Raw genomic sequence first — 13,410 nt, 5'->3', positions numbered from 1 at the left:
TGAACTCGGGCAAGTCTCCTGGTCCTGATGGTTTACCTGCTGAATTTTATAAAATCTTACATGATTCAGCGGTGGAGCGGGATATGTATACAGAATCTAGCATGGAGGGTCTTCTTCCTGCTTCTACCAATCATGCCACTTTATCGGTTTTTCCTAAGAAGGGTAAAGACAGCAGCTTGACATCAAACTATCGTCCAATTAGCTTAATTAATACAGACAACAAAATATTGGCGAAGTTGTTGGCCATGCGTTTGGAACATTTACTTGTGAAGCTGGTGCACACTGATCAGTCAGGTTTTGTTCAAGGTCGTAGGATATCTAGTAATATTATGAACTTGTTGATGTTGACGACACATGCCCAAAATTCGGAAGATGACGTGGCCGTTTTCTCTTTGGATGTGGAAAAAGCGTTTGATCGTGTTGACTGGAAGTATCTTTTTTCGGTATTGCGTGCTATGAACTTGGGAGAGGATTATACTTCCTGGATTGCCCTGTTATATGCATGTACAACGGCCTGTGTCAGAACTAATGGACAGCTATCAGACTCTTTTGAATTGCAGAGGGGTACTAGACAGGGGTGTCCTCTGTCTCCTCTAATATTTATTGTAGCCATGGAACCATTGGCAATCACCTTGTGGTGTGATGCGGGAGTACAATGCCTAAACTTTCATGGTGTTGAACAAAAGTTATGGTTTTATGCGGACGATCTGCTGCTACTGTTGCGGAATTTGGCTGTGTCCCTACCTGCCTTGTTAAATGTATTAGACAGGTTTCATGTTGCAGCGGGATATCAGGTAAATTGGTCTAAATCTGAGGTGTTACCAGTATCAGGTTACTGTGATAAGAGTTTGGTTACTGGACTGGGTTTTCAGTGGTGTGACAGCTACATATAAAGAGAACCTTGAACTGAGAGTTGAGTGGGGCAGGAGATTGGAGTGTGAGATTACGCCTGAGATGTGGTTGGAGATGTGTGCTAATGTTAAGCTTTGTTCTATAAATTTGGAGGAACGCTCGAGACAAACAAAGATCCTCAACAGAGTGTTTTGGATTCCGGAACGATTGTTCAAGAGAGGAATGGTGGATACCAATGAATGCTGGTGTTGTGGGAATGGATTGGGTAGTTTAGAACATTTACTATGGGACTGTGTGTGAGTACGGGGATTTTGGCACGACGTTTGTTGCATCTGTTTACGTGTTCTGAATTTGGATGTTGCATTGGATTTCAAAACAATGATTTTGGGAGGTGGTGAGTTGCTTGAGGATCTTTCGGTCTCTCGGAAAAATGTTTGGCTCCGGGGTGCTGGTTTAGGTAAGAAGATGTTATTGAGGGGCTGGAAATCTCGGATTGCGCCTACTGTTACGGAATGGATTGAGGGAATGTCCGGTCTTGCAAACGTGGAAAGAACAATTTACAAGATACAAGGGAAATTGCTATTACAAGATTTTGGGATGACTTTATGAATTTGTACTAGTTCTTTACTTGTAAATATGTTTATTGTATTCTGCATCTTGTCTCATTGTTTTGTTGATTTGTTTTAATGGACTAATTTATCATTGTGTAAATTTAAACTAATATAAAACATTTATGTAATCCAAGTTTAAGGCTTTCTCAAAATAGGATTCCGAAAAAGGGAGCACACTTTGCAGGTGCTCCGACTGCATGACAATTGTAATAATGTCTATACAGTATTTGTCATGGAAGACAGGAGCAACATTTCCTTTTGGAAACTGGTCGGGAAGATTGTGGTTACCCAAAAACATTTGCGATAGTTGTAAAGTTTCTTGTAAATTCGTCATGAGGAGCTTAAGTTCTACCCCATGAAAAATGTCTGTTCGCAATAGACGTGAAGATAAAGCCGTACATTTTCATATCACAGTACTACAACATGAAAAGGCTCATGTCGCTGCAAAAGTGGAGCGAAACGCAAATTGCATGTTGTCACAAGAAATCTTTTCTTAAAATTGTATTTCAGTAAAATGCTTCCAAACCAAAGCGTGTCACAAAACCTGTTCATAAATGGTGCACAAGATCTAAACACAGAACCACACAGCCCTCTGGTACTCCACGAATACAAAACGAACAAGTGCAAGCAGGAATCAATAAAAACTTCTCAAATTACGAATAAAAAGATGGTGAAATTGGCATTAACAAGAAAGGTGACACGAAAAACAGTGGTCGAAGTGTACGAAAAGAAGTAATGAGTCCGCTCCTCAAAAACGCCATCGCCAAGCCCCTCCCACGCGCAATCCAAACACCCAAACAAACACAGCTGCTGTTGGAGGGACTGTTCAGTGCAGTGCACTGAAGTGAAAATTTCAACGTCTTCCTGCACTTTTATTTTTAAACTAAACCATTCCAGAACAGTTTCTTTTTAAAATAAAAGTATAGGAACAGTAAAATGTTTTTAAAAAAATAAGTAGAGGAGTACCGCTCCCACCCACTTCGACCACTGCACACAATACTGTTTAACAATATTACAAACGTGGTGTTTTACATCAAGTGCAAGCCAGGAAGTTAACAGTGTGCTTTTACTGATGGACCTGTCATTTACATTAGTCAGATACAAAGTATTTGCCAGCATTTTACCAAAGTAATTATCTGTTTGAGCTTTACAAAGATACAAACCTGCAAACTTGTTAGGCTTTTTCGCGTCTTTAAGAACGTTTCCATGGATTGTTCTGCTCTGGAATGCAATACCATGAACCTGTGGATGAAAAACAAGGCAGCATAACCATCACGGCAGCATGGAGTTCATTTACAAACACACAAACTAGTTTAGCAACACTTTGCTAAGCTTTAATATAACTCAAATTCACCCAATAATGTGTTGTATTTAACTTGTAAACCACTGATATGTACCGAAAACATAGGGTCTGGATGTCAGGATGACAAACTATGATGGGTGGTGCCAATTAAAATCACAGCCCCCAGTGGTGCGAAATTGTTCGGGAAAATATTGCAGATAGTTGTGCCAGGTGACCTGTTGCCCGTACCATGTATGTTCTCTTTTTATTTGAACGCGTTTCACACTTGGGCCCACATCAACAGCACATTTACTAAATCTCGCAGGAGTCGACAAGTGGAACAGGCCAAGAGGCACAATTAACCACGCCTATCAGCACTATTCCCCATAACTAGAGCAATATTGCGCAGAGGCCCAGTTAAACACAACAGTCTTATATTTCAACACAGTGCTGTTTATGTAATCTCGCCTTGTGTCAAAATCTTTACGTAGTACAGTAACCTCCAGGAGTCGAACGACTACTAGGCACGTGCACTGAGTTTTGAAATGATAAAGCCCTCCTGTGTAAACGTCCCCATCCGAACACAAATGAAGTGTGATTGCAGCTGCCACGCAGAAATATATGAGAGAGAGTTTGGTGTTGGGTGCAGCATTTCTGTGACAGCAACAGGTGGCCCCGCAAGCACAGCCGTGCCAGGGAACTGTATGGGACGATGTCCAGAGAATATTGGATCACTCATAAAAGGTGTGCGCTGACACATGTTAATGTGCTACATATGCATTTAAGACTGGATTGATACTCCCTCTGTAATGCATCTCTTTGCACGTGGCCGTATAATACAGGCCCACTGAAACACAAGCGTATCTGTTACTGTCATGTCTCAGCACACTACCTTTATACTGCTTCGCCTTGTCAGGAAATTAAGCTCCAAAAAGTATTTCTTCTCTTACGGGTCTAGGGTCTGGCCAGTGGATTTTCCAATTAGTACAACATTGCATTAATTGCTTCCTAGCTAGGTTTGTGCTATATAAAATTCATATATAAATTGGGGACTTTTTTTGGCGAAATTTCAGTGGCTTTCACCACAAAATTGACGAAACCACTGTGACATTAGAGAGAGGGGGAATCGGGTGTTCTGAACTGAGAATATCGGGTTGGCATAGCAATGGCAATGCCATGGCATTTAACTGCCAAATCACTCAAATCTTTTTCTAAACGCCTCTGCTGTTCTACCCAACGAGTAGTTCCCTGACAATATTTGCTCTAATCAGCAGCTTTGTAAGACGGAAGTCAGATGCTGGGCTTTCCATTTCTCAGCTGTGCAGTGATTTCACGTTGGGCTATTTTGGGTTATTTTTGGGCTAATTTTGACAGCAACTGTTGTACTCCTGAGGCTGCCCCTTCCATCACTACCCCCAATCCCCACCCTCTCTACCAACCCCACCCACCCTAACCTCACCCCATCTACCAATACCCCTTCACTGTTATGTTCTGCACTGCCCAACCTCCCCATTCTCTCTACCATCACCCACCCTACCACCCGCCCTACAACCACTCACTCACCCTACCCCCATTATCTCTACAACTGCACACTCACCCTACCCCCATTCTCTCTACACCCAGCCAGCCACCCTAACCCCACTCACTGTACCCCAGCCACCCACCCTACCATCGCTCTCTACCCCACCCACCCTAACTCAACTATCTCTACCGCCACCCACCCTACCACCAATCACCCTACCCCCATTCTCTCTATCCACAATGCACCCACCATACCCTCACTCACTCTACCCAGCCACCCACCATGCCCACACTCCCTCTACCCCACCCCCACTCTCGTTAACCCCAGCAACCTTCTCTTCCCCCACTTAACTCCCACCCTTTCACCCCCACCCAGCCCCCACTCTCTCTCCCAAAATCTCCACTCTTTCTACCACCACTCACCCACCATACCCCCACTCACCAACCCTATCCACACTTTCTACCGCTAGCTATTCTACCCCCACTCTTTCTACCCCCACCTACCAACTCTACTCTCTTTCTCTCAACTGCCACCCACACTACCCCCACTCTCTATCCCACCCACCATATTCCCACACGCTACTCCACACACCCAACCTCCACTCTCTCTACCTGAATACGTCACAACCCCATCCACACACCCTATCCCCACTCTCTACTCCCACTCACCCACCATATCCCAACTTTCTACCCCCACCCACCCTACCTCCACTCTCTCTACCCCCACTCTCTCGACCGACACATCTAACCCCCCACTCACACTACCCCCCACCCATACCCTACCTCCACTTTCTCTACCAATCTCCACTCTCGCTACCCAGACACACCCACCAAACCTCCACCCACTGTACCACCATCCAACCTCACCCATTCTCTCTACCCCGGCTCTCTACCCAAAACCCACCCGACCCAACTCTTAACAACCCACTCACCCACCCCAACCCTACTCTCATCCTTTTTCTCAATCTGTTGCTTTATTTCTGACCCTCTCACTCTCAACCCCACTCATATGTCCTCTTGCTCATCATCAATGGCACCCTTTCTCAGTCATTTCCTCCCTTGCTCTCTTCTCCTTCCTTCTCATTCTCTTGCACACCCGCGCCCCTTATCATATCCTCCTTTGAAACGTTGCACTCTCCTCCTTGCACCATGGTGCCAATAAATACAAAATTCAAAGAGCAGCAGTAAACGCCAGAACTGTTTGCTTTTCCAATGTTTGTTTGTTAAGTGATTGGTGAAGCGGTCATATCGCCAAGAAGCAGCTGAGCGTTTTACAGAGATCATTTACTGCAGTAGGAGTACTTCTGGTCCCGTTCATTGATAAGTATGCTATATAATAATTGCATGAGACCCTGTGATGTGAGAGGTGGGGAGAATTAAGCAATGGATACAGTACTAGACAGCACACTGTGTACTAGGTTTGTACATATTGAGATTATATGCCACATATTTACAATTTGAGGCACTGGGAAATAAACAGATTTGCAAAGGATGGCATTTGTATTATAAAAGTAATTTATAACGTGCCTGTACACAAGTGTTTTTAGGCGCGAGAATCTTTTGTTTGTGCGAGTTGCCCAAGCCAGGATTAGAACCCAGGTTCATCAATTTAGCCAATAGACCACGACCACATCCCCTTCCCTGTCAGTGCAAACAAATGGCAAGTGTGAATTCTGAAAAAGTGAGTACTCTGCAAAGAAAATAATCCAACTGCTTCTCAAACTATAAATGGATGACATTAAAATGGTGTAGAATCTCTCAGAGCCTCTTCCAAACATCAAATAGATCCAGCAATGGAAAGCTCCACATCCTAAAGATTGGATATATAAATATTAAAAATTCTCATTTTTGCGACGATTGTGTTAGTCTGCTCAACGAGTCTGCTTTCACGTTAAGATTGCCTGATAGGTGGGGCGTGGGCAGCGAGCAATGGATGAAGCAGTGTGTGTGGTGCTGCCCCATTAAGAGAAGAGCACGCAGCGGAGTGATGTTGCACTCCGTCGCGTGCACAATAAATAAAGAGGGCATTCCCGGCCGCGTTAGTGCGACCGGGGAGCCCGAACACAGCAGAAGTCTGGAGGCTGAGTCTGTGGAGGGTGTTTGGGGGCTCACGGGCATCACAAGCGGGGGCATTGGCAAACCCCCAACAGTGGCGACGAGTCCGGTATGTCGCCTGGGCCCGGCTGTGAAAACTGGAATAATTTTTTTACGCGGAGCGGATGAGGACGCTCACTCGTTCCATGCCGCTGGCCAGGTGGATACCACGCGGCAGGCAAACATTTTGACTATTAGGCAGTGGATGTTCACGGCGCTCGGCAGGGGCCCGTGATTGCCATCCAGGCCCAATTCCTGGACACAATGATAGCGGTTAGCTATATATGCCCACACATGCCCAAATTTGGAATTTGTTTTGATTTTTGGGCGAATTACACCGAGTGAAGGCGAGGTGCTGGGGCAAGACTGCTGAGGCCTGTTTGAGGCCTGTTTGATCCCTGGACCTCCCTGGCTCCATTTTTGGGACACCTTTGTTGGACTGTGGATCATCCACACAGTTCTGCAGCTGGAAGATATTCATCTTCATCATCATCATGACCAGCTGCGGAATTTAAGTCAGAACTCTCGACTGGTGGACTTTGTGGCCTGCAGGGCCTGCTACAGATCGTCATCATCATCAGGTTTGAACATTTTGGCTCTGTTTGAGTGGTTGGACTGGTGTACTCCACGGCCTTCAAGGCCTGTGCTGGCTGGGTGAGTTGCGGCCCCTGCCTCTTTGCGGGGGTGCCTGTGCGCTTTAACCTATGAGTGCACCTGGTGATCAAGACGGTGGGCAACCTGTGGACCAGCAGATACCTCAAAGTCAGCCTCTACCTGTGGCACAACCAGCTGTTCAACCTGTGCCCCAAGTCATGGCACAAATGCGGGCCTCTGTGGCGCTCCAGACAATCCCAGAGTTTGATGTCTCAGGCCCTCCATCTAGTCTGGGGCCCAGATGGAAACGGGTCAACCGCCTGGACATGTACTTCAGGGCCACCATGGAGACTAATGACGACAGTAAGCTGGCGACGCTGCTGTATGCTGCAGGGCCTGCGATACAGGAAATATTTGAATCACTCCAGACTGCCGATGCCTCGTATGGTGCAGCCAAGACAGTTCTCCGCAACCATTTCATCCCCTTAGACAACTCAAACTAGGAGAGGTTTGTAATGTTATCGGCTCGCAAGAAGGAAGATGAGACACATTTTATGGTCGTCTCAAATGCCTGTCTCTGGCTTGTGCATGAGGTGACCTTGATGATATGATCAGGACCCTGCTAATCCAGGCTTGCTCCTCGGGGAAATTACGGCACCAGGTGCTGAGGGAACCAGGGACTACTCTTGCTTGCACCCTGGAGCTGGGGCGCTACCATGAAGTCTCGTGGCACCTGCATCCAGGATGGAAGCAGGAACTCACCCAGTGAAAACAGAGGAGGTATGTGCGGTGGGGCGTGGCAGCAGAGGTGCCAGGAGGTCCAGCGGCAACTTCGCAACAGGGCCGGTAGAGCTGCAGAAGCATGCCAGAAGTGTGGCTACGACCTGCCCCACCCTGCCAAGTGTCCAGCGGTGGGAAGAACCTATGGGCGGTGCGGCCTTGCTGACCACTATGCACGGGTGTGCAAAGCATCTATGCCAGTAATAGTACCCAGAGGCCTGGTACGGTCTGGATTCCTGCATCAATCTCGCCCACCGAATGTGGCCCAAGTCGACCAAGGAGAGGAAGGTGTGCAGGGGGAAGAGGAAGAAGAGGAGAACATCTTTTTTGTATCGAGTGTGGAGGCCCTCAAGTCGAAGAGCAGATGGCAACCACAGTGCATTGTCGCAGTGAACAGGTCCCCCGTCCCAGTACTGGTGGACACGGGTTCGTCTGTCAACGTGATGGCCCGTGACAATATGATGCGATGGACACCCCACCAAAGCTGGTCACCCCCAGAGCTCGCATATTTACGTTCGGAGGGTCCGAGCCGATTCCCCTGGATGGGGCGTTTGAAGGATTTCTGAACTCTGACCAGGAGGGGCAGAGGTTCAGAAGGCCAACCTAGTTTCTTGGAACAGGGTAACCTTTGGACAAGCCAGACCAATCAGGGTAGCTATGGCAGGCGGTCAAGACTAAGTCTCAGGAAGGGTGAGGGTGACTGAGGACCTCAATGAGCACACAGAGCAAGGACACTTACAAATTACCCCAGACAGGTGTTATATTAAAAAATATAGACACATTTATTACAAGGCCTTTGTAACATAGACCATAGCAAAGAATCACAGTAATACTAAGTAAACCAATCCATCACACTCAATACAATATATATACAAGACCAGGGGGTCTAAACGGGTGACTGCACGAAATATGTTGACAACCTAGATGGGAAGGAAACAAGCAGTGCAGTTAATCTTTAGACCCAGTTCAACATCAGTTATTCATCTAACTAAGAGGCAGTCCAAGCCCTAAGAAGATGGCAGCCTTGTGCTCAATAGTAAATGTAGTGCCAGCGCACGCGGTTGTTCCAATGGCCAAAAATGGGGTCTCTTCAGGGGTCTCTAGCAGCTCAGGAAGGTGGATAAGGCAATGAAGAATAAGTTCCCACTATTCAAGAAGGACCTCCACTTGAAGGCAAAGTCAGTTCGAGAGTTCGGGATGGAGTCGCTATTTCACAATAGCAGTGGACAGGAGAGGGGCCCCTAAGGGCCACTCATGTGTAAAAATGGGCTCTTGCGGTAGGGGTCTCCGGTTGGGGTATTGATTACTCACTGGTCCCTGATGCAAGGAGAACAAAACTTCGGCAGGTTAGTCCAATTCGGTTGCAGGTTAGAATGCGGCAAAAAGGACGTCTCGGCACCTTTTAGTTCCTGAGATCCAGCGAGGATTCCCAAAAGGGACAGTGGCGATTTCTCCGCTTCGGGTGGATGAATCGCCCCAGTTTCACTGCAGCAGGCTTCAGGGGCAAGAGGGTCACAAATGCAGCAGACTTGCAAAGGACGTTGCCACAGCAGGGCAACACGGTAACCGTGTTTACTCCGGTCCGGGCGCACTCATCTCACTTCAGACCTGGAAATGCCAAGTGTACGAAATTCGGTGTGAGGGTGCAGTGGACACAGAGCTAGCAGTATACCAAGTTTTGAGGGCCTCCTCAAAATGACGGCGTAAACAGAGCAAAGGTCCTGCGTAAGCTGGTCAGCCCACTGGTTGGCCCAGGGACACTTCCGAGAAAGCTTACTTGCAGGTTTTGGTGAAGGTGCCGAGAATAGTTGGTTCCACTATTCCAATGGGTCGAAGCGTCTTTGCAGACCTTCTAGGACGACCAGATGCAGAGGGGTGCCACGGGAAAACAGCGGGCGCAGGGTGCCAACCCTTCCAGTGGGTCACCAGCGGTTCCTCGACTCAGCTTCGTAGTTGCAGGATACTTGGGTCCTATCCTTTGTTCAGTGAGAACTCAGGAGATCAACATGGTAGTGGTGTTTCTAGCCTCCTCTTATCCAAAGTTCCCATCGCGCCAAAACGGAGAGGACCAGATGGGAGATCTGCTCACAAACACACACTCCATACTTGGACAAATCACAGACCACGGTGGTCTCAGGCATTCAGGACACTCCAGACTCTCTGGCACCCAGGATATGTATTGGGAACAGACATCCCAGCCCACATCCTGAAGGCACACACACAAGGCACGCAGAAGCCCACGGAAACATTGGGATTTGCGGGAAAGTGCATGACCAAATAAGGACTGGCCCGGGTCGACTCGACCTGGGGAAGGTGAAGGGGCACGATGGCCAAAGGACAGGACAAAGAACCTCGTGGCATGGCCATTTTGGAACCAGGCCACCGATTCGTGCCAAACGCGGTTCATATGTCAGGAAAGGGTTAAAAATAATGCGAAACGATAGCTGCCACCAGTCCTGTCCCTGACACATCTGCACAGTTCATAAAGAGTCCAGCGAGAGTATCTAGGGCCTTTGGAAATGACCCAGGGGTGCTGTATGGTAAGATACATTGCACATTTATTACATGTTGCACAAAAGTTGCAACATGAGGAAAGGACTGAGGGAAACAAAGTCTCCCAGTACTAACTGTCTTAAGGGCATGTCAGTTTCCCCATAAAAAGTGAGGGAAAGCCCAAAGGAGTGCAGCTGAAGGGTGTGCTTCTCTGGCAAAATCAGTCAATGGTGTTTAAATAGCAGCAGAAAGTTTGGGGGTTGACACATGGAGGGAAAAATTACCTACAATCTTTCCTAACACTCACCCGTCCCAGACCAAGGACATGTGGAACTAATCCACCCCTGGATGAGTTTCTTGTTCAGGTCGGTTAAACATTCTGGACAACCGATCAGCATTGCTATGTTGGACACCTGGCCTATGCTCAATAGGGAAGACAAAGCCTTGCAGACTTATGGACCACCTAAGCAACTTTGGATTCTCTCTCTTCATGTTCATTAGCCACTTTAAGGGCGTATGGTCAGTTTGCACAGTGAAGTTGGTCCCATAGAGGTAGGGCCTCAGCTTCCTTAGGGCCCACACAACAGAGAAACATTCTTTCTCTACTGTTGACCATCTGCACTCTCTGTCCTTAAGCTGGCGACTAATGAAGCCAATAGGGTGTTCCTTACACTTCTCATCTACTTGTGATAGTACATCTCCTATCCCAGTGTCAGAGGCATCTGTCTGCACAATAAAAGGTCTTTGATAATCAGGGGCCCTGAGAACAAGGGCCTGGCACAAGGAGTCTTTTAAGCCATTGAAGGCCTTCTAACACTCTTCAGACCAAGTTACCTTCTTGGGTTTCTTTGGAGTAGTGAGAGCAGTCAGAGGGGCAGCTATGGTACCATAGTCTGCCATGAAATTTCTGTAGTACGCAGTGAGTCCCAAAAAGGCTCTCACTTGGGTCTGTGTAGTGGGGATAGGCCAGTCTTGTACTGCTTTTACTTTACTGGGTAGAGGCTGCATCCTCCCTCCACCTACTTCATGTCCAAGGTAGACCACTGATCCTTGTCCAATCTGGCACTTACTGGCCTTTATGGTCATGTGGGCCTTCTGAAGAGCCTGTAACACAATCCCAAGGTGTTTCACATGGTCTTCCTAGGTGGCACTGAAAACTGCTATATCATCCAGATATGCAAGACAGAATTCATCCAACCCATTCAACACATGATTCACAAGCCTCTGGAAATTGGCAGGTGCATTCTTCAACCCAAAAGGCATTACCCTGAACTGGTAAAGACGCTTTGGAGTTGAGAAAGCTGTCTTCTCCTTGGCATGTTCTGCAAGGGCTATTTGCCAATAGCTTGCAGTGATGTCATACATGCTGAGGTACTTGGAGGCACCCAAAGTATCCAGAAGCTCATCTGTTCTAGGCAAGTGGTGTGCATCTGTCTTGGTGACAGCATTCAGAGCCCTGTAGTCCACACAGAAGAAGTTACTGCTTACCTTGTAACGTTCTTTCGACGGGATGTTCCTCTGACGTATTCTTATCTTTGATAATACGTTTCCAGCTTGCTGGCCTTGGAAATTTTTTCTGTAGAGGGCGCTGCGCGTCGACGTCCGCCGAGTCGATGTCCCTCGACGGCCACCGTATCGGCGCCGACGTCACCATGTCCATAAATAGCCACACGCGGCGTCCGTTGCTCAGTTCCGTTTTGTAGCATAAGAAAAGTCATGCCTGGATTGGTTATTGACCTTGAAGGAGCGTAAACTGCAACCACAAGGGAAGTATTACTGCGGGGATGGATGGGAGGGGCGATAAGGAATACGTCGGAGGAACATCCCGTCGAAAGAACGTTACAAGGTAAGAAGTAACTTGTTCTTCGAAGGGATTGTGTCCTCCGACGTATTCCTTATCTTTGATAGACTCCCATAGCAGTGGCATGTAATTGGAGGTGGGAGTAAGAATGTTATGTATCCCTTTAGGGATGGACCGAATGTAATACAGCCTTGCCAAATCTGGTCTCTTGACTAGTGGAGGAATCCAGGTTGTAAAATCTTGTGAATGTATGTGCGGCTGCACATATGTCTCTGACCGGTACCCCTCTTTGGAGGGCCGAAGAGGCTGCGATACCCCTGGTTGAATGAGCCCTAAGATTTTGGGGTGGCTCTTTCCCTGCCAGTTTGTGACATTCCAGAATGGCCAAAATAATCCACCTGGAAATGGTTTGTTTTGTTATGGGTAGTCCCAACTTGTGACCTGAGTATCCTACAAACAGTTGGTCTGCTTGCCTGATCCTAGCCATTCTGCTGATGTAAAAGCTTAGAGCTCGCCTTGGGTCCAGCCTATGTAGCCTTTCTTCCTCTTTCCCCGGATGGGGAGGAGGGTAGAACAAAGGTAAGGTAATTTTCTGAGTAATATGAAATTCAGAAACCTCCTTTGGGAGGAAATTAGGCTTCACCTGTAGGACAACTTTGTCCTTGTGGAAAATTGTATGTGGGGGTTTACAGGAGAGAGCTTGTAGCTCGCTCACCCTCCTAGCAGATGTTAGTGCTACCAATAGGACAGTTTTAAGCGTGAGAAATCTCAGCGAACAAGAGTGAAGTGGTTTGAATGGAGTGCCCATTAGGAAGTTTAAGACTAAATTTAAGTTCCATAAGGGAACTTGGAATGGTTTTGGAGGATAAACATTAGTTAATCCTTTGGGAAATTGTATCACTAGAGGAAGTTTGAAATACGATGGTTCCTCCGCAGTGCGCTTGAAGATTGAAAGCTCTTCGAGATAGCCTTTTACAGTGCCAACTTGAAGGCCTGAGTTTGCCAAGTAGAGTAGAAACGATAACACCGTTGGTGTACCACATGAAAAAGGGTCGATATTCCCTTCTCTACACCAGCTGCAAAATTTGTTGCAGCGGTATAAAGACTTTGTTGCTGGCCTTCTGGCCGAAAGCAACACCTCCATGACGTCATCAGGGAGATCCCAATCCTTGTACCTCACCCTTTCAGAAGCCAAGCGTGAAGGTTGAGGGTTCTGGTGTCTGGATGGAGAACCTGACCTCCCTTCTGCGAGAGAAGATTCTCTTTGAGTGGAAGACGGATTGGAGGGCAGATGGACATATCTAGAAGGTCCGGGTACCACTTTCTCCTGGCCCAGTCCGGGGCAATTAGGATCATGGTTTTCCGGAATCTTCTTAACCTCT

The 13,410-nt window shown here is 47.4% G+C and overlaps 1 protein-coding gene across 3 annotated transcripts in view; it reads right to left on the bottom strand.

The window, feature by feature from the left end:
- Positions 1-13,410, bottom strand: part of ITGB3BP (integrin subunit beta 3 binding protein) — a 610,626-nt gene that overhangs the window by 259,688 nt on the left and 337,528 nt on the right. For all 3 annotated transcript variants that reach the window (XM_069642005.1, XM_069642006.1, XM_069642007.1), the window contains exon 5: positions 2,627-2,705. In XM_069642005.1, the coding sequence (XP_069498106.1) occupies positions 2,627-2,705 (79 nt within the window). The remainder of the gene's footprint in view (positions 1-2,626; positions 2,706-13,410) is intronic.

The sequence above is a fragment of the Ambystoma mexicanum genome, chromosome 1q (genome assembly GCF_040938575.1).
Source record: "Ambystoma mexicanum isolate Mex_15411 chromosome 1q, UKY_AmexF1_1, whole genome shotgun sequence".
Classification (NCBI taxonomy): Eukaryota; Metazoa; Chordata; class Amphibia; order Caudata; family Ambystomatidae; genus Ambystoma; species Ambystoma mexicanum.
Note: the sequence above shows the minus strand (reverse complement) of the source record. Positions and strands in the feature narration are given on the sequence as shown.